The sequence below is a fragment of the Gadus macrocephalus genome, chromosome 10, assembly GCF_031168955.1.
Source record: "Gadus macrocephalus chromosome 10, ASM3116895v1".
Taxonomy (NCBI): domain Eukaryota; kingdom Metazoa; phylum Chordata; class Actinopteri; order Gadiformes; family Gadidae; genus Gadus; species Gadus macrocephalus.
Genome location: NC_082391.1, coordinates 22,853,993 through 22,873,931, shown reverse-complemented (window position 1 = coordinate 22,873,931; position 19,939 = coordinate 22,853,993). Strand labels below are relative to the sequence as shown.

Below are 19,939 nucleotides of genomic sequence, written 5' to 3'. Positions count from 1 at the left end.
GTTAACTCTCACTTACTTCCATGAACGAAGTGCAGCAATTTTTTTAAAAAGGGCACAGTATTATTATATTCGAATTTAGTGAAAAGTAAATAAACCACGGCACGGCTTTAACATGAATATTACTCAATATTTTAAGCATATTGACAGTCTCACTTCCATGGTTGATCTTTGGTGTCTGATAGCGGTGTGTAAAAAAAGGTTTAAAAAATAAATCACTTCCGTCACACCAGAGTACTTCCGTCGCGCATGGGTTGTTGTCACGCCAAGGTGTTGTTCTCCGGGGTTGCAGCTGGACCCTACTCTGAGGAACTGCTGCTGGCCATTTTAATCTTCTAGATCTGATATTGATGGTGTATATGCTATCTGAATTTTATGTATTGTTCATTGGATTGGGTTAATTAAATAAGCCAGAAAGGGGTAACATAGAATTTGATTAAAATGCTACTGTCGTAAAACTTTACTAACACATAGATTATTCTTGAGCACAGTACAGTTTGATTAAAACATTTCTTTGCAAGATTTACCCAATGAGGAAAGGAGTCAACAATGGATGAAACTCAGTTGGTATTGTGCTTACAAATATTATACATGACAATGTAAAAGACTATTGAGAAGTACAAAACTCAGTAACAAAATGGTAGGCCTACATTACCTGCATGTCTATTAAGTGTGGTGACCAACTGATAAATATGCAGTGTAAACTAGAAGTGCTTCATGGAAATATTTCCCCCAAAAACCTGCAAATGCAGTACATTCTTTTGATTTTACCCAACACTCAATTACTTTATAGGTTTGATCATTTTCTTTCTTTTTTACAATGACATTCAAATCCCATTTCCACTGCTTTGACATTGGTTTGAAATCCCTTGACCATATTTAATACCTTTCTAAAACCGTTTTTGTTGGAGACAAAAGTTTGTGTCCAAGTAGATGACTGAAAAACACAGATTATCATCTACATGGCCACCACAGCCATAAAAAAAAGAAAAAGGTAAACTAACCATGACTTTCCCATCAGAAATAAATAATACTTTATACTCAAATGGATTGAGAACAAAACCAAAGCAGACATGACCAAATACAACTTAAAGCACGACAAAATATCTGAAAGACGCTCAGCTAGGAAAACACAAGTCAACAACCTGATGGAGCAGCTGCCTGGACAGAAGTACAATAATCCACTCTTCGCTATCCCGTCGCCCAGTGCTTGCTTTGGCCAATCTATATTTGGCTGCAGTTTCTTGGATTATGTGGCAAAGGGATTCCAGCACCATATCACAGATTTCAAATCGTTCAAATTGTTGAATTTAAGTACAAGGATATCTGTAAAGTAGATATAGAAAACTGACCGCCATGTGAGATAAATCGGATCCAGGGAAATTTGGGTTATTTAAAAAACAACGACACTTGCTTATGAAGAGACTGCTTATGATGGAACTGCTGATTTCTGAATCTGTAAGAATTGTATTTCAACAGTGCTCCGAACCAAACGCCAGGTAATTAGTGTTGAACAGAGATCGAGGTTCCTGTTTCAAAAACCATTCCCTCTTAAATCGTTCCCATAGCAACACGACAATGTCTGCATCGTTAGCTATAGTGTCATCATTAAGCACTGTGTCCTGCAGCAATCACTGGCCTGCCTGAGCTGTTCGAAACATACTGGTTTGTTGACTCCTCCTGGAAAAACAACATTTTACATTAAATTTGTATTTAAATGGTTTATTCTCACCCATCCTTGTATGAACCAAGCAGTTGTTACCTCTCAGTTTTAACATTGAACGATGAAAAACATGATTCTGACGACACTTGTACTCAAAAAGACAAGTCAAAAACGACATGATAGGATGGCCATGTGATGACAGTAAGTGACAAGTTGAGGTTTTCTCATAATTTTTTTTGTACTCCGAACATAAAAAAAAGGCAACAAAAAAATGTAAACAACTTTTTGAGAAAAAAAAACAAACAACATGACAGCACCAGACAGAAATAAGCATATCAACAGTTAGTATAAACGGGCCGATGGGGCGAGTCCTCGGGCTATAGCACCAGTACACCCCCGAGGTCTCCGACCCGGGGGGGGCCGGAAGGCTGCGCAGCACCCCCACATGAAGGCAGTGTTGCATTCAACTTCAGTACCAAGTGGATAAAGTCTCTCAGCCATCGTCCCTACCCCCATCCTTGTCCCTCCTCCAAAATAAAATGTCTACGGCGCGTCGTGGCTGATGTCATTTCTTAGGAATGCTTGGTCAACTTCAGTCAAAGGAAGAGATCTGTGGGTGGATGGATGGACGGATGGATGGATGGATGGATGGGCTCGGCAACTGTCACTCATCCTCAACCCTCCCCCATTCGCCCATATCACTTGCCTCCACCTCACCGTCGTCTTCCTCACCCTCCACATAATCATCCCATGAGTTGTATACCTCCCCATCTTCATCCTCATCCTCCTCCTTCCCACCGTACTGTGGATTATTGTCCTCCTCGTCCTCCACAATCTCCATCGCGTCATCATCATCATCATCATCCTCCTCCTCCTCCTCATCTTCCTCATCATCCTCATCGTCGTCCTCCTCCTCACCGCCGTCCCCTTCCTCGTCCTCCTCGTCCACCTCCCCGTCCTCCACCTCCACCTCCTCCTCCTCCTCCTCCTCCTCGTCCTCCACCTCCTCCTCCTCCTCGTCCTCCACCTCCTCCTCCTCCTCCTCCTCCTCGTCCTCGTCCTCCTCGTCGCCCGGGCCCTTGGAGGACCCCTCGGGGGACGAGACGGGCCCCTCTGAGCCGTCTGACCCGTGGGCGCGGCCGGTGGGCAGGAAGCTGGAGGTCGCCGTCTTGGTGTTGATGTAGAGACGGGGAGGGGGGAGCGGCTTGGCCGAGGCCGCGACGGCCAATCCGGCGGCCGATCCCACGGCGGGCTGGGGAGCGGCGGCGTTGGCGTCGGCGTCGGCGGCGGACCCGGGCCCCGGAGGAGCCCCCGCTTTAGGGAAGGGAGACGGGCCCATGGCGGCGGGGGCCACCGGGGCGGTGTACTCGCGGATCTCCCCGGGCTCCAGCGGGTCCGGGCCACAGGGGTCGTGCTCGCTGCAGGACAGCTTGCCGTCCAGCTTGGAGATGAACAGCATGCCGTCACGGTGCTCCTTGCAGTACGAGCTGGGGCACATCTCGCAGAACGAGGCCGCCTCTTTACCGCACTCGTCGCACTGGTGCCAGGGACACTCCCACCGCCCTGAGGGACACAGGACACCACCGTCACGCAACACGCCACACAGTGACACAGGACACCACCGTCACGCAACACGCCAAACAGGAGCACCACCGTCACGCAGGACACCACCGTCACGCAACACGGCAAACAGGACACCACAACCGTCACGCAACACACCAAACAGGGCCACAACCGTCACGCAACACGCTTATGACAAACATTATCATATCACGATGATATCAGCAGGTTATCAATGAATTTCTCATTCTGTGGCACAGAATAATAGTTTATAGTATATCAATAATAAAGCACTTTCCGATTGGTAAAGGTTTGCAATTTAGACAAAAGTACAGAAATAATTCATGTTTTTACAAATTATTTACTTTTCATAAATTAATGACATGAAAAACACGCCGTGGATTAAAATGCACCCATGACTCGGAGTGGCTAGACAGGCAAGTCTAGTTCAGATAGGATTGTTCAGCATCGTCAAGCCTCCCGTTCTAGGGTGGTTGGAAGTTGTGAAGCCTCAGCTGGTAAGGAGACCGTTTAAATGGACGACCTGTATGACCCCACACGTCACCCACCTGCCGGCCTCTTGGCCAGGTTGAGGCAGTCTGCGTGGTACACCTTGGGACAGCCGGGCTTCTTGCAGGACACGATCTGACCGGCGTCCCCGCAGCTGAAGCACTCGTCCTCCCTCTCCTTGGTCAGCTCCGGCTTGCTCTTCTTCTTCATGGGGAGCTTCTTCTTGCCCTCCCTCAGCTTGAGCTTCTCCGCCGACTGCCGGTTCTGCGGAACAAGGATAGAACGTTCTAGGAGATCAGGCGGGGCATGCCGGTACAAAACGGGGTGACTCATGCTGTCCGTAGAGGAGCAACATTAGGGCGTGTTCTGCCGTTAAAGGGGCGATATCATGCCACCAGATGAGAGTGTGATCAGCCATTACAAGCGGGGTTTCCCTGCGCCCTAGTGACATCACCCGTGGGTGTGTCCACCTAGATGTAGGGTGGAACTAACTAACTGCGGTGACGGAACCGGCCGGTACCTTGGGCCGGACCCCCAGGAACCCGCTGCAGTTTGGGGCTCCACACTTGCAGACCGTCTTCCCGTTGCCCAGACACTCCAGGTTGTAGTTGAAGGTCAGCTCCACACCTGTTCCAGGGGCGGTTCGTACAGTGAACAGGCGCCACACCATCTTCTTACAGACCATCATTTTCATCGTGCATTGCAATCAATAACATCATTTCAACTTTGCCAGTATCAAAACATCCAGACAACGAGGAGGCGGATGTGGGACAGACCTTGGGGGATGTCCTGGACGGCGAACAGCCCCACCCGGGTGTCCCCGTTCACCGTCCACTTCTGCGTCTCACAGTTGGGCTGGCAGCAGTGGTTCATGAAGCGCGCCTGGTTCCCCTTGGGCCCCGCGTCGATGATCCGGTCCTACGGGGGATCGGGAGAAAGCATTCAGATCCACTATGCATCCTACAGTTGTTCCCATAGCGATACCAGCATCGGAAACTACCCCGATAGTTCACCATCACGTGACCAGCTCATTGACTACATACAATGCTAGATGCTGTAGCGTTAATACTCTGTATCGGCCAATACTAAAGTTCAGAAATGGTAATCGGTATCGGGAATGAAAAAAATAATAATAATAATGGTATCGGAACAACTCTAATGCATACCAAGCTAGCAACAAGAAATCCTTAGTGAGCCACCAGCACGTAGCCATGAGCAAATGATGAGGAACGCTGACTAATACTTATTTAATTGCCGAGCGTTTCAGCAGGGAACACAAACTCACGCTAGAGGCAGGAAGGGAATCAGAACTCATGCTAACAATACGGTTTAATAAAAGTAAGGTTTTAAAGTTAGTTCGGCTGGTTAGTGTAATTACCAGAAAATGTCCGTTGCTGGAAATACCCTAAAGGTTTGATCGTATTGCAATAATAACGAAACACGGCGATTTGAAACTTAATTTCAAATAGACTAATCAATTAGTACTACAGTAGTCAGACTTAAACATGCATTCACTGAATCGGATATAGCTTAGTCTGAATAAGCTCTTGCTGATAAATGTAATCTAAATATAAAAAAGGAGCTCACCTTGTCCAGTGTAAGCATGTAGAAGTTACAGATGTCGTTCTCCTGCGCGTGGCGGATCCTGGCGCGACACTCCTCTTCGTCTATCACCTCCCCGACGTACTCGTTCACAAAGGCTCCCTGGGGACGGAGGAGGACGGAGAACACGCTCAGCACCGGGGACGTCCTCCACGGAGGCTCAGCGCAGTCCGCTGCCTCGAATCCCGAGCCTCCACGGACGAGGGGCCCTTGAGCAAGGCACCTGAAACCCCCACCTGCTCCGGGAGTGCCGGTGTGCCCCCGTGTGTGTGGACCTCTGTGTGTGTGGACCTCTGTGTGTGTGGACCTCTGTGTGTGTAGACCACTGTGTGTGTAGACCACTGTGTGTGTGTGGACCTCTGTGTGTGTGGACCTCTGTGTGTGTAGACCACTGTGTGTGTAGACCTCTGTGTGTGTGGACCTCTGTGTGTGTGGACCTCTGTGTGTGTAGACCTGTGTGTGTGGACCTCTGTGTGTGTGGACCTCTGTGTGTGTGGACCTCTGTGTGTGTGGACCTCTGTGTGTGTAGACCTCTGTGTGTGTAGACCTCTGTGTGTGTAGACCTCTGTGTGTGTGGACCTCTGTGTGTGTGTGGACCTCTGTGTGTGGACCTCTGTGTGTATGTGTTCACTGGCTACCCGGATGGGTCAAAAGCAGAGAAGAATTTCCCCCAAAAAGGGATAAATAAAGGATAACTTAACTTAACCTACCCATCATATGACAAAAGAGGGGGGGAACGATGTTATGAAAATTAAAAAAAAAGGTTACCAGCATCGGGGACTTGGGACTTTGTACGAAGTTTAAACCCAATTCCAAGCAAAAGAAAGTGACTCCCCATCACGGTGACTCGCTCGTACCTTCTTGATGTCGAGGATGGCCCTGAGGCCCCAGCCCCGGGCCAGCGTCCTGAAGATCTCCACGGGGGAGTACTGCCGCTTGGTGTAGGCCTGGTTCTGGCAGCGCTCCCCGGCCACACACACCTGGGGGCTGCACTCGTACATCAGCATGCGGTTGATGCACTCCGAGTCCACGCCACACGGGCTCTCGTCCAACGCCTTGCAGTTGCAGCGCGGGATCTCCGATTGGTCCGCCGTGATGATCTGCACCTTGCCGATTGGTCGGTTCACCTGGGGAGAAGAAATAAAAGGAAAAATAATAAAAAACATATATGGTTACCAAAAACGTAGACTTAAATTGTACCCTGGAAACACTGGAATTACATTTAGTCACATACATATTTTATTATATTTATGTATTATATACATATGTATATACTTGTGGTTGAGATTATGCAGTGGTTTTCATTCAATGATTTTCTGTATAACTTCATGAGGTTCAGCCGGATTCAAATCGTTCCAAAGGGAGGGCGTTGCCAGGGAGGGCGTTGCCAGGGAGGGCGTTGCCAGGGAGGGCGTTGCCAGGGAGGGCGTTGCCAGGGAGGGCGTTGCCAGGGAGGGCTCTGGACGCAGTACCTTGATGTGCCTGTAGGGCGGGGGCTTCTTGTCGTTCTTCCGGTCCTCCTGCAGCTGTCTCATCTCCTTCTCCGCCGTCAGCTCTCTGAAGCGCTCCGCGGCCACCGACAGGGCTGAGGGGGAGACAGGGCAGGTCAGGAGAAACCCTTCAGGCTCGCTGCTGTTTCCACTCAGGTCCTGCCAGTTACACTAACATCGTCTTAAACACTGAAATTATACACAGAAAATCACCCCTAATGTTCGACCAAAAAATAAATGTAACTGGACTTCATTTATACCTGCTTTCCCAACCAGTGGCCACTCAGAGCGCATTACAATACTGCCAAACATTCACGCACACATTCACATACTGACGGCGGAGTCAGCCATGCAAGGCGACAGCTAGCTCGTCGGGAGCAGTTAGGGTTAGGTGCCTTGCTCAAGGACACCTCGACACTCAGCTAGGAGGAGTCGGGGATCGAACCAGCAACCTTCAGGTTATCAGCCAACCCGCTCTACCTCCTGAGCTACTGCCGAGTCATATAATCCTTCACAACCCGAGCATCCCATAAACAACTCTGCGCACCTTTCTTGTAGATGGCGTCGGCGCCCTTGCCCATCTTCTCGATGTTGTGCGTGTCGCCCTCCATGTAGGGGAAGACCCTCGCCTGGTAGGTCCACACGAAGTCCTTGGAGCCGAAGAACTGGACGGGGAACTCTCCCACCTCGTGCTTCATCCGTAGGGTGTTCTCCGGGACGTCTTTGGCCAGGCAGACCTCAGCCGGCCACCATCTGATCAACGCACGGGGGGGGGGGGGGGGGGGCATCAGAGACCCCGAGAAACACACAGTCTAATAATGGTCCACCATGTTAAGAAATGTAGTTTAAGAAGAAGTTTTTCCCCCCCAAGCCATACGGACAATGAATCCATAATTCCCCCCTCTTCATAAACTTTTTATTTTATTTAATCCTCTTTTTTTTCTATCTCCATACTTTCTATTATTAAACTTTGCACAGCTGGGAGTTGAAGTCGCAATCCACATTTCACTACTTTTTGTTCAACAAATTACACATGTGACAAATAAATTCTTGAACCTTGAATCTTAGCCAAATTTCGAAGCCCAAAGTCCCAGCCACCATCAGAACTGAACGTGTTTATTCGTGCTTCACATCCAAGTCCATCACAGTACGCTTGAACCAACCAACATGTGAGATGTTAACATCCTCACACACTGGCGGGTTAACATGGAGCTCAGCCTCAGAGTCCAACAGGCTCACACAGCGCGGATCAGCGCCGTTTAGGACGTCAATCAAGATAAGATGTTCTTTATTAATCAAAGAGATTCGCCCGGAAATTAGCCGTAAAGCAGGATCCAAAGTAATATCCTGAACGACCAAACAGCATTCCTCCAATGCCCTGGACCAATTTGTCTGCTTTAAGTGGCAACGCCTCATTCAACATGAGTAAAATAAGCCGACCACACTGTTCCGGTCGCTAGGATACAGGGAGATGAACGGAGGCCTTACCTGTAGCGAGCCCATTTCACCCACAGGATGTCCTTGATGCGCGGCTTCTTCCCGGCCTTGCAGTCGTTGCAGAACCAGCTGCCCTGGGGCATCTGGATGTTCAGACACTCCTGGTGGAACGCAGCTGGACAGGATTCACAGCACAAGAGACTTCCCCCTGAAGAGAAACCAGATTCACACGTCTACTATTGAGTCATCAGCAGACGCTTTTTTTTTTTTTTTATTGAACCTTTGCCAGGAGCCATAAATAAATTAGGTAGGGGTTGAACGTGCATCCAGCTCAAGGGCACAGGATACAGGTAGTGACTAGTCGGAGGTTCGAACCCGGAACCTTGGGACTGGGTCGTCCAACACTAAACTACAGACTACACTATCCTGCCCCCACGACTCCCCGTCACACATTCATCACTCTTGTGTGGAAGAGTTGATGCGAGTACATCTCTTCCCCCCCCCCGTCCACCGGCCCCGTGCTGACCTTCAGAGCAGACGAAGCACCAGCTGACGTTGATGTGCTCGTGGTTCTTGTAGCCCTTGCGTGGCGTGAAGTGGTTGGGGCAGAGGAAGCTGTTGTTGGCCAGCACCAGGCTGCCGGCGGGCATGCAGTTGTCGTTGGCGTGGTAGGCCACGGGACAGCGCACACAGCGGGCCAGACGACCTGCGGAGCCACAGGGGGAGAGACCGTCAGCCAGGAGGAGACAGTCAGCCAGGGGGAGAGACCGTCAGCCAGGGGGAGAGACCGTCAGCCAGGGGGAGAGACAGTCAGCCAGGGGGAGAGACCGTCAGCCAGGGGGAGAGACCGTCAGCCAGGAGGAGAGACAGTCAGTCAGGGGGAGAGACAGTCAGCCAGGGGGAGAGACAGTCAGCCAGGGGGAGAGACAGTCAGCCAGGAGGAGAGACAGTCAGCCAGGGGGAGAGACAGTCAGCCAGGAGGAGAGACAGTCAGCCAGGAGGAGAGACTGGAGCACCAATATCACCCGTCGGAATCAAGATATTACTTTGACCATTTTTTAACGAGGTGAATGTGTTGACGGCATCAGTATGCTGTTGATTAACACCTGTTCACACCACATGCGTCCGTCGACGGATGGGGGCTTTTTTCCGGGTTGTATTACAAAGGCGATTTCATTGGACGGTGTCCTTGCGTAAATTTGCATAACGCAGTCTGATTGGCCGACGGATCCGTCGCTGCCTGAAAAGTTGAACATTTCTCAACTTTTTGACAGAACGGACGGACCCACAATGCATTTCGCGAGCGCCCCGTGCAAAGTCAACGAGTTCCGTCGACGGACGGAGGTAGTGTGAACAAGGTGTAAGGAGTAAAATAACTTAAGTAATGCTTTTATAATAATCGTCATTATGTCGACAAATAAGTATGTTTCATGTTTGACACTGTATGGTTACCGAAAACATAGACTTCAAATTGTATCCTGGAAACACTGGAATTACTTTTAGTCAAACATACTTTATTATAAACATGTGTATATACTCGTGGGTGACGTTTTAATCTGATGACTTTCTGTCTAACTGCTCTCTTCTGACTGCGTTGTTCTCCTGACCCAGCGGCGGCGGCGGCGGCGGCCTACCTTTGGAGCTGGAGAGGCTGAGGGGGTTGGCGATGTGGCAGGCCAGGCAGACGTGAAGGGAGCAGCGGAAGCCTTTTCCCTGCGGCTGGCTGGTGGAGGAGGCCATGACGCAGTCCGTGTGGTAGAACTTCCCACACATGGGAACCACGCAGCGCTTCACGCCGCTGCCCGGCTTCTTGCACACGTAGCACGCGTGCTCACCTGAGAGGGAGTCACAAACACGTTTGGATTTATTTACAGATTTGTTTTTCAGGAATCCGGTTACGGATTTGCGTCGGTTAATAAGAGCTTTGAATGTCAGAGAAAAAGGGCGTTGAAAATAGAAACCAATATTTTCTAAATAGGGTACGTAATCTTACACACTGCTACTCCCAGGGGGTTGCAATGCTATTTACAGATCGAGTGTTTAACTACGACTATTTGCCAAAGCCTTGCGGGAAGGGGGCAAGCATGTAGTAGCTTTCATACGTCCATGCTGGACATAACATATAGTGAATCTCATCCTGCAGCTTTTTACACATGCCCTCCCTGCACTGACGAATAACGATAAAAGAAACCTAAGACTAAGGAAGTAAATCTTTGACCACAGCCCAGCGCGAAACTGAAACCGGACAAGTTCATCAACTTGCTCGTGGAGACGAGCTGAACCCCTAAACAATGCGAGTCCACCCACCTGAGCTGCATTCACGACACATGAACTTCCTCTTGGGAGCGACGGCCAAGCCCAGACACTGCGGATGGAAGGCTCCGTAGCACTGGCCTTCACACAGCACCAGCTCCCCGGTCCGCTCACACATCTACACACACACGCACACACACACACACACACACACGAGAGAGGAAAGGCGGTCACTTGTCGATGTGCTTCTGAACGAAGGGCGTTCAGAGTCTCTCAGGCCGATGGAGCCAAGGCCTCACCTGGCACACGTTCTCCTTCAGAGTGGTGGCGCCCGCTCGTCCCTTCACGTCCGCGTGGAAGCTGTGGTTCACCCCGGGACTCGGCCCCTGAAGGGAGCAGGCAGCAGGAGAGGGTGAGGTGGGCTCGGAGGTCGACTGAGCTCTCAACCATCGCACACCGTTGATTTAGCATAGTTGATTTGACGCTTTTGTCCAAAGCGAATGACTGAATGAAGATATTACCCAAAACAAGCATGAATCATTTGAATAAATACAAATTCATCAAATAAGCAAAGCAACTGGTTTGGAGTGCTGCTATATAGAAACAAGAGATAGTAATAGAGATAGAGCGATATAGGTGGACCCGGATAGAGCGATAGAGATGAATGGGCCATCACGGACATCATTTGACCGTAAGAGCATGCCGACCTGGGGTTTGGTAGCAAGCGTCCCATTGGCCAGGGTTGGCCCCGCCTCCGAGCCGCAGCCCTCCCCCTCCATCTTGGGCGTCCTGGACCCGGTCGGTGGGGAAGGCTCGGCCGGGAGGAAGACCCCCGGCGGGCCCCCGGGTCCTGGGGGGCTGGCGGCGGGGCTGGGGGGGCTGGCGATGCTCGGGACGACCGGCTCTTTCTTCATGAGGTCGTCCTGCAGAGAGAGAGAGAGAGACGCTCGTCAGGGGGCAGAGCAGAGGACCTTCTGACACCGTCTTTCGACTGAAACTGAAACTTCTACACCCCCCCCCCCCCCCCAAAACTGAACCCCCGCAATCGGTGGGGGGGGTTGTGGTCGGCTCGCACATGCACCAACAAATGTCGCAGACGGCGGACACCGTGGAACGAGTCTCGACTGGATTAAGAACCAACTCGTCTCCGGGAAGTTCCCAGCCGCTGATTTTGTTTACAGTTATATTTAGGTTCGACTTTTCCTTTGAGCTCTAAAGAAATACGGGTGACGTCATAGCTAGCTACGGGCTAGCATGAGAACAGAGGAAATTGTGATGCTTTCCCTTCAACCACGCGGTTTCAGTCGTGTGTCTCTGCTACCTGAGTGTCTGCGGCGGTCTTCTTCTCCTCTGAGGTAATCCCACAGAGTCTCTTGGCCTCCTTGAACGAGATGAACACACAAGGTTGAGTCGTGTAACACTGCAGGGTTACCGTAGAATAAATGACACATTCTTACAGTTTTGTCAACATGCCATCTTTGTACCTTCTTGTTGGCGGGAGCGAGAGACACTTCTTCTATGGTGCATTCCAGGATCCGCTGGGAGAGTTTCCTTGGCCTTTTCCTCTCTTGGGACGCTGACGCTATGAAGTAAATACACTTTAATGACAGAGGAATACTCGTACGTGCTCCAGTAACAAGTTTATTATCACAGCTCATCATCGCAGTACACTCTGGATGACGGGCAGAGAATGAGCAATGATTTAGCGTGAACGCAGAAAGGGCTTCCCCCTCTCAAGAGCTCTAGGGCTGCCCCAGGAAACGCAGGTTTAACATCAAAATAACAACAGTTAGAGATGTAATGTAAAGTACATTTACATTTATCAGACGCTTATCCAAAGCAACTAACAATAAGTACATTTGTCAGAAGAAAGAGAAACAATATGTCGCTGTCGGTGCAGTAAGGATGTTCATAGAAACAACTGTTGGGTGAACCCATTCCCCAACTTAAAAGATAGCCAGGATAAGACACTACACCATGCTACACCTATTTTTAAGTGCCAGGACGTACAACACATAATAAGTGCGTATGGGGGTTGGGAGGGGGTGGGGGAGGGTAAGGGGGGAGGAAGTGTCATCCTGCATCGGCCCTCGCCTCAGCCCACCCTCCCTGGTTCTAGCGCGGCTCGGGCCCCGTCCACACGGAACCGATTCTTTGCTGAAAACGCGCAAGTCTTGTGCGTTCGGGCCGGCCGTCCAAATTGAATTACTAACTACATTAAAAAGTATTTCTGCTCAATCTAAAAAGGGTTAACAACTGCTATCTCGGATGAATGTTAGCATACAGCGCGCAGGCTGGATGCACTCCACTCCACACAGCGTTCCTACAGCTCGCCGCGTTCTCCCAACGAGGCCGTCTTTACGGAGATAGTCCTGAAACGCGTCGAAGGAAAACGGAGGGGAAAGAGAGTCCTGTCTGGGGGGGGCACTCACAGGGGTCTGGAGGTAGATCGGGGCCCTCGCCCGCCTCAGGGGAGGAGGGGGGGGAGGAGGAGGAGGAGGGCGGCCGGGGGGCGCAGTCCTCCTCCAGGCGGCCCCTGGCGTGGGGGGGGACGGAGCCCGGGCTGGAGGATGAGGTCACGGTCGGAGTGCGGGGACAGGGGGGGTCCGCCGCCGGACTGGGGGTCTCCGGGCTGCTGTCTGCTTCGCTGGTCTGGACACACACACACACACACACACACACACACACACACACACACACACACACACACACACACACGTGGATACATTACATTGATACCGCAGAAACCCCAGTTATTTAACAATTATAGGCCGAGGGCTCGGTGAACAGTGGGGAGTAGCCCCCACTGTTCACCGAGGGCTCGGTGAACAGTGGGGAGTAGCCCCCACTGTTCACCGAGCCGGAGGTGAAGAATTATTTTCGTATACACTACACGTGAACACTCCAAAAATAAACAAGATAATACTTTTTGCCGGGATTATTTTGTTTTTATTAGCAGTTTATTTATTTTTTTAGCGTGACGGTCGTTACACGAGCGAAAACAATGTCCCGAGTTTGAGATCTCAATCATGGGATAATGGGCAATATTCCGAGGATCAAATTGCACCATCTTAGGAGGTTCACGTGCAGCGTATACTTAATGTGTATATCTATACATTATATTGATACCACAGAAACCTCAGTTGGAGGAAATAACGTCAGACTGCGAGTCTGAATTATAATGAAACAATGGAAATTATATAGATTAAGTATATAGCATATATGTATTTGCATATAAATGGTGGAATGTTGTCATCACAATGTATGAAACAGTCTCTATTATAACCTTTACCTGCATTTGTAAAGCTTACACAATTTTTTTTTTGATATTATAAGCCAGTATGTAAAGTTGCACCTACACATACGCATGAAAGAAAACGCAGAATAACTTCTCCAAACTTGACCTGGGTTAGAGACTCATTACCGAAGAGAGCTCTATTCCACAGAGCTCTGTGCAAGAGCCGAATATATTTATGTATGAATTATTAATATTACCATTCTGGAGGGTTCAGCGTTCCTCTTTGATTTCTTCTTTGGGGACGTTATTGGTTCGCGCTCGTCGCTGGCCTCCAGGAGTCTCTTACTGGGTCTGCGCAGACGCTTGTCTGAGGGGAAGCAAACACACCGTCAGCTGTTTATCACTCAGACCACCACAACCACACCCACAACCACAACAACACCCACAACCACAGCAGCAGCAGCTCATCGTCCAGCGCCGTTCCCGCCCTTACCGCTGGAATCCGAGACGTTGGAGCAGTCCTCCGACAGGTTGCCGTCGCCCAGCGTGACCTGGGGGGAGCCCGGGCTGAACCCGGCGCTGTCCGTGCACACCCCCCCGTTGACCTGGCCGCCCGGCCGCCCCCCCGCGGGCCCGGGCCCGCCCCCGCCCCCGCCCCCGCCGCCCCGCTCTGCCAGGCCCTCCGCCAGCTGCCAGCGCTTCTTGGGCGCCACTTTGGATTCGCAGCTCATGCCGGGGTGGCCGGGGGCGGCGGGGGGGGCGGCGGCGGCCGGCGGGGACGCCCGGGACCCGGGCTCCGCCAGGTCGGCGTGCCCGCTGACGAACTCCCGGCCGTACGCCATGTCCGCCAGGTCCGGGGACAGCCCCGGGATGCTGACCTTCAGCTTGGCGGGGATCCGCTGCTTCCTGCGCTGCCGGTCGGCGCCGGCGGCCGGCGAGAGGAGCGGCAGCGCTTCACATTTGTAGGCGTCGTTTTTCATGATGGCCTTGGTCTTCTTCTTGGGCTTGGCCGCCGTGGCGTTGGCGTTCTGCAGCGGGGGGGGCTTCCCCGGCCAGCCGTTCTCCACCTTGATCCCTGAGCTGCGGCCCCCCAGGTGGGGGCCGGCGCCGGAGCCCTTCAGTAGTGGGTTCGGACCCCCCGGGGCGGTGGGGATGACCAGGGGCTCCTCCTTGATGAGGACGGGGGGCCGGGGCACCACCAGCGGCCTGCCCTCCAGCTCGCGGGTGTCGTGCCGGTCCTTCAGCCGCATGAGGAAGGTGCTGAACATGTAGTTGGCGTCCGGCTGGAAGGCGCTCTGGTCGCCGTCCTCGCTGCCCCCCCCCTCCTCCTCCTTCACCAGAGACTTGAAGGTCAGCTCCTTGCCCTCCTGGAAGGCGTCCAACGGGGAGAGCGAGGAGGGGGGGGAGGAGCCGGCCGACAGGTCCGACGCCACGTTCTCCGTCTTGATCTTGGCCGGGGGCACGAGGGCGAGCGCTCGGGACCCCCGGGACGGGGACTTGGGCAGCGAGCCGTTGCAGACGCGCTTCTTGTCGGGCTTCCTTGCGCGGCGTTTGGGGGAGCTGTGGCCGGTGGAGGACGACACCTGGTCTGCCCCCGCCTCGGCGTCGCTGAGCACGCCGTCGCCGTCGCCTTCATCGTTCTTGTCGTCCCCCTCGTTGTTGTGGCTCTTCGTGGAGGTGTGGCCCGTCGCCGGGGCGTCCTTGAGTCCCGTCTCCTCCTCGGCCTTCAGCGCTGTGGTCATCAGCCGACTGCTGGCGGGCAGGTGCAGGGAGTGCTGGTCCAGAGAACCGTCTTGTACGTTTTTACAGCCGTCCAAATCCGCGTTGGACTTTAAATGACTTAACCGTTTCTCATGGCAAACCGATTTGTTTGCGGAGGTTCTGGCGGCCTTGGCAGAGTTCACGGCCGTCTCGGGCGGCGAGCTCGTGTCCTCCACACCGCCGTCCTTCCCCGGCGTTGCACCCGGTTCCTTTTTGACCGCTTTGGAGCCTCTCTGGGTCTCCGGCGTGGGAAACCCCTCTGTCCGTTTGGGACGACTCAGCATGGGGACAGAGTCCAGGTCGGCGTAGGGGGAGTCCTGGGACTCTCTGACGGGGTCCGGGGCTTTGGGTAGCGGGCTGACCAGGTCCAGGATCGTGGGGGAGTCCTTCAACCCCCCCACGATGTGGCCGAATATGTCCGACAGGCATTTCTTCTTCTTCCGACAGGCCTTCTTTTGGAAGCCTTGGTTGGCGGTAGAGTTTACAGTGGGGTGTACAGTGGAGCTAACAGGGGGGTGCACAGTGGAGGGAGGGGGCACCGTGCCGTTGGGGGTCGCGGCGGGCGACGCGGGCCCGACGGGGCCCGGGGACAGCGGCCGGTGGGCCTCAGTCGGGGGGGTCTCGGTCGGGTCCGGACCCTGGAGCGGGTCGACGACCTCCCCGTTGAGGGGCACGTCCAGCACGTCGTCCGCACCCGCTCGGAGACCGGGACCTAAGCGCTCCGCTTCGGTCACACTGACCTTCCACGCCGTCAGTAAACTCTTGGGAATCTGGGGTGAGGATGACAAACGCTTCAGAGTGATGCTACCACTTCCAATCCTTCACTCTCCACATGATTAAGTATCAACCAATACAGCCCAGTTAACCACTGATCTGATCTATAACTTTAATTTAACAGAAGGGACGCAATTTATACGCATTTCTTCAAAATATATAAAAAGTGATACCATTTACCATGATGTGTCCAAAAATATGTGTCAGATTTCTGTGTCAAAACTATTCTCCAACATGGTATAACATTTGAGCCTGCCATTGGACCAATATAACAATTACACTTGGGGCATTTAGCGGATGCTTTTATCCAAAGCATCTTATAATAAGTACATTTGTCAGAATGAAGATAAACAACACCATATCGCTGTCGTTACAGTATGCAGTATCACAAGTTTGCAGGGCATCCCAACAGGTATTTATTTACCGTATACTTGTAGTCTTTCTCCTTCTGCTTCCCTCTCCGTCGGAGCACCGGGAGCTCGTTGAACTGGTGGCCTCCCTGGAAAGGAAGAATGGCCTTCCCCGGGACCCAGGCCCGCTCCGCTATCTCACCGATCGTCTCCAGGAAATACAAGCGGCACGGACGATGGCTCGGTGCTGGAACAGATATTAAATCAATGACCACAACGACGGTTGATCGAGTTGAAGCTCTTACTGAACGTTAGCATATTACATGCACAACCATGGCCGCCGCCATTGTTCACCCAGAGCACCGCCACCACACTTCCCGCGCATTCGCAGTCGATAACATGCAACTTAACACAGAGACGAAAGGAAAACGTTAAGACAAACATAAGGCTGGACATGGGACTTGAAAGTGAACAAATGGTGGATACAGTTTGAGGATGCCCAGACAACAAACCAGCCGTTGAATCTCCGCCTCACCTTTCATTTTAGTGTGAACCCCCTGCGGCGTGTCGGATGCGATCTGGCAGGGCCACCAGGGACGGCGGTTGAACTTAGCCCAGACCAGGTCTCCGTTCAGATACTTCACCGCCGACAGAAGCTTCTTCTTGGGGCTGTTTGACTGCGGAGAATAATAATTAAATAAGATAACAACATAATAGAATTATGTTTTGGATATGGACTTGTACTCATTATTGCGTTGCATTGTAAACAAAACAAAAACCATTTCACTGCCTGTGTTTACTTCTTCCCAAACAGTTGAAATTAATTGATCCAAGCTGTGCATTGCTCTGCCATCCGAGGTTAAGAAGCGGGTGGGATCCAGACACATTAAGAGCAACCTACAATTCTGACGCCAGCAGTTCAGTAACAAAACCAAAGCAATGCGAGAAAGGAAAAAGAAAGCTTTTGATGAAGGCTAAAGAGAGGGAGCCTGCCACTCACGTTGGAGTTGGTGCCGGACGGCGAGACCAGCCCGTGGTCGGGGCTGAAGGACAGCTCCGCGTCGCTGTCAGAGTTCTCCCCCGCACTCGAGTCCTCTCCCATACTGATCTCGGGCAGCGCGCTGGGGCTTAGTGTAGGGTTGAGTTCAGAAATGGTCTGGGCCATGAGGTTGAGGACGCCCGGTTTGTACACGCTCTGTTTGTCCGACCCTGAGCTGGCCGGGGCCGTCTTGCGGTCCGACGGGCCGCGGTGGAGACCCGGTCTGGGGGAAAAGGAGTGGAAGGAGGAGAGGCCCTCCTTCTTACCGCCGCCCCCCCGCTCCTCCGCCTTGAGGTCTCCGCCGTCGAACAGCGTGGACTCAAAGTGGAGGTAGCCGTTCGGCAGCGGGGAGCAGCGGTCCATGCTGTCGGGGCTGTGGGGAGGGAACCCGTTTTTGTCCAGCTCCGGGATCGCCTCGAAGGCGTCCGTCTGGACGGCGCCTGGCGACGGCGGAAGATGGACGGACGGCGCCTCAAACTCATCGTCATCGTCATCCTCCTCCTCCTCCTCGTCTTCCTCGTTGCTGATGGGGCTCGGTGAGTGCCGGTGCGTCCTGGCGCGGACGTCCATGGGGGGCCCGCCCAGGTCGGACCCCCTGCTCACCAGACTGTTGAGGTCCTGCAGGCTCCGCAGCGGGCTGCTGAAACAATGAGGTCGGTCGGGGGGGCTGTAGCCCGGGACAGGTGCTGCTTTGATGCTGGAGGATGGCAGTTGCATGGCTGGCGGTTGGCCCGACCTGCGCCTTCGACTGCCACATTGGTTTCCATAGGAAGTAGTGGTGAGGCCATTGGGGGGCCGTAGCTCTGGCTGACCCGAGCCGAACACGGAGCCTCCCCTAACAGCCCGTCTGTAAGACTGATTCATGTTGTCATGGCTCTTTCCTGACAAAAAACAAAAGGGTTCGTGTCAGGTGAACCAATATTTACACTCAAAGCAGGACAACAAGACGCAACCTCCAAGTTCTTATTATGGCTTCACGCACTGACCGGTATTGAAAGGGAATCACCGACCCGTGAAGACCTTAACCTTTTAGACAAAATACTTCGACAATCCCAATAAAAGCGACGGACGCCTTCCAAGGAGAATAGGTGCCATGTAGGGCTGCATGCTCACCGATAACCCGACATGGCTGGCCTCCATTCCAAAAGGCCGTCGGTCGCCAAAACAGAGGATACTACTCCTGACATGCTGCTTTCAGACAATGACTATTAAACCAAACCAGTCCGGGTAGCATTCACCGATCATAATAAAGCAAAGAAACAAGCGATCGCCGATTCGTATATTCGTAGGAGCGCACACGCTACGGCAAAGGTGGTGACACTGTGCCATCAGAGAAAGGGTCTCCCACAGACCTACTACACAAACAGGCTACAGCCACATAGCTACTGGTAACTTGGGACAAGAACTCATCGAAACAAGTTAAAAACGCGTCGACGTGGGGAAAGATCACGAAAACTCACCATTTGGACGTCGGTCACCGTGAAACCGACAGCGAATCTGTCGTTGTTGCGCTTAAAGCGGCTATTTTCCTCGGTTTGTGGAGGCAGATCTGCACACTCCCAGCTGCAGCAGCGCTAGGCCAGAGCGCAGCTCTCATTCTCTCCCCTTCATCACAGCCTCATCAGCGGCGGCCCTGATGAAAACTGTCACTTTAAATGCAAAAAATAAGCACTAGAACATTTATATTTGCGAGCACATCAAGTGCGAGGAAAACCGGCGTGTCACTATCAATCCTCAATCATCTATTTATATTATTTTAACACCATGATTTGAGCCTGCTGTCGGAGTGCCCCCCCGGTAATGATAAAACAAGCCCAGACTGCCTATGTTGGTGAGCACAGCGACCAATCGGCACCGCCACCCAACCCCCCGCTGCAAAGGGCCTGTCTCACCCTCCTCACCGTCTCCCTCACAGACACACACCCAGGTGCAATCACAGAGTCGGATATCCGTGCAATGCGTTTATGTTCTCTATCCAATGCATCTATTTATAACCAAAAATAAATTCTGCATTGTAGATTATAATAATAGAAATGTGGTGCTGCTGTTGATGTTTTTTTTGTTTTACGCCACTTGAAGTAGCCTAAGTGCCTGTTCTATGGATCCCAGGCCGCTATGGAAAAGGCAATGCACATTGAGCAGAGTCCCTGTAGTTAGAGTCCGTGCGCCATGTTGCCTCTCAGTCTCTGAGCTCAGGAAGCAGGCCGCTAGGCGCTGCAGACACAACATGTCGGTGCCAGTGGGGCCATGGAGCGACTTCTGCTC

General features: G+C 52.3%; 1 protein-coding gene across 2 annotated transcripts; it reads right to left on the bottom strand.

The window, feature by feature from the left end:
• Positions 1-799: 799 nt before the first annotated feature.
• Positions 800-19,740, bottom strand: nsd1a (nuclear receptor binding SET domain protein 1a). 2 transcript variants are annotated; one of them, XM_060063263.1, is made up of 23 exons: positions 19,135-19,740; positions 17,636-18,555; positions 17,171-17,312; positions 16,710-16,882; positions 14,244-16,281; positions 14,008-14,117; positions 12,945-13,164; positions 11,997-12,094; positions 11,834-11,893; positions 11,220-11,435; positions 10,812-10,898; positions 10,567-10,690; positions 9,894-10,094; positions 8,786-8,965; positions 8,311-8,467; positions 7,370-7,575; positions 6,805-6,917; positions 6,190-6,459; positions 5,318-5,434; positions 4,507-4,648; positions 4,251-4,357; positions 3,790-3,994; positions 800-3,223 (listed from the first exon to the last, which is right to left on the bottom strand). In XM_060063263.1, the coding sequence occupies exons 2-23, from the start codon at positions 18,536-18,538 to the stop codon at positions 2,325-2,327; spliced, it is 6,768 nt and encodes a 2,255-aa protein (XP_059919246.1). In that variant the 5' UTR covers positions 18,539-18,555; positions 19,135-19,740; the 3' UTR covers positions 800-2,324. The 2 variants fall into 2 exon arrangements, with proteins under 2 accessions (XP_059919246.1, XP_059919247.1); XM_060063264.1 differs by lacking the exon at positions 19,135-19,740 and adding an exon at positions 18,701-19,037.
• Positions 19,741-19,939: the final 199 nt, after the last annotated feature.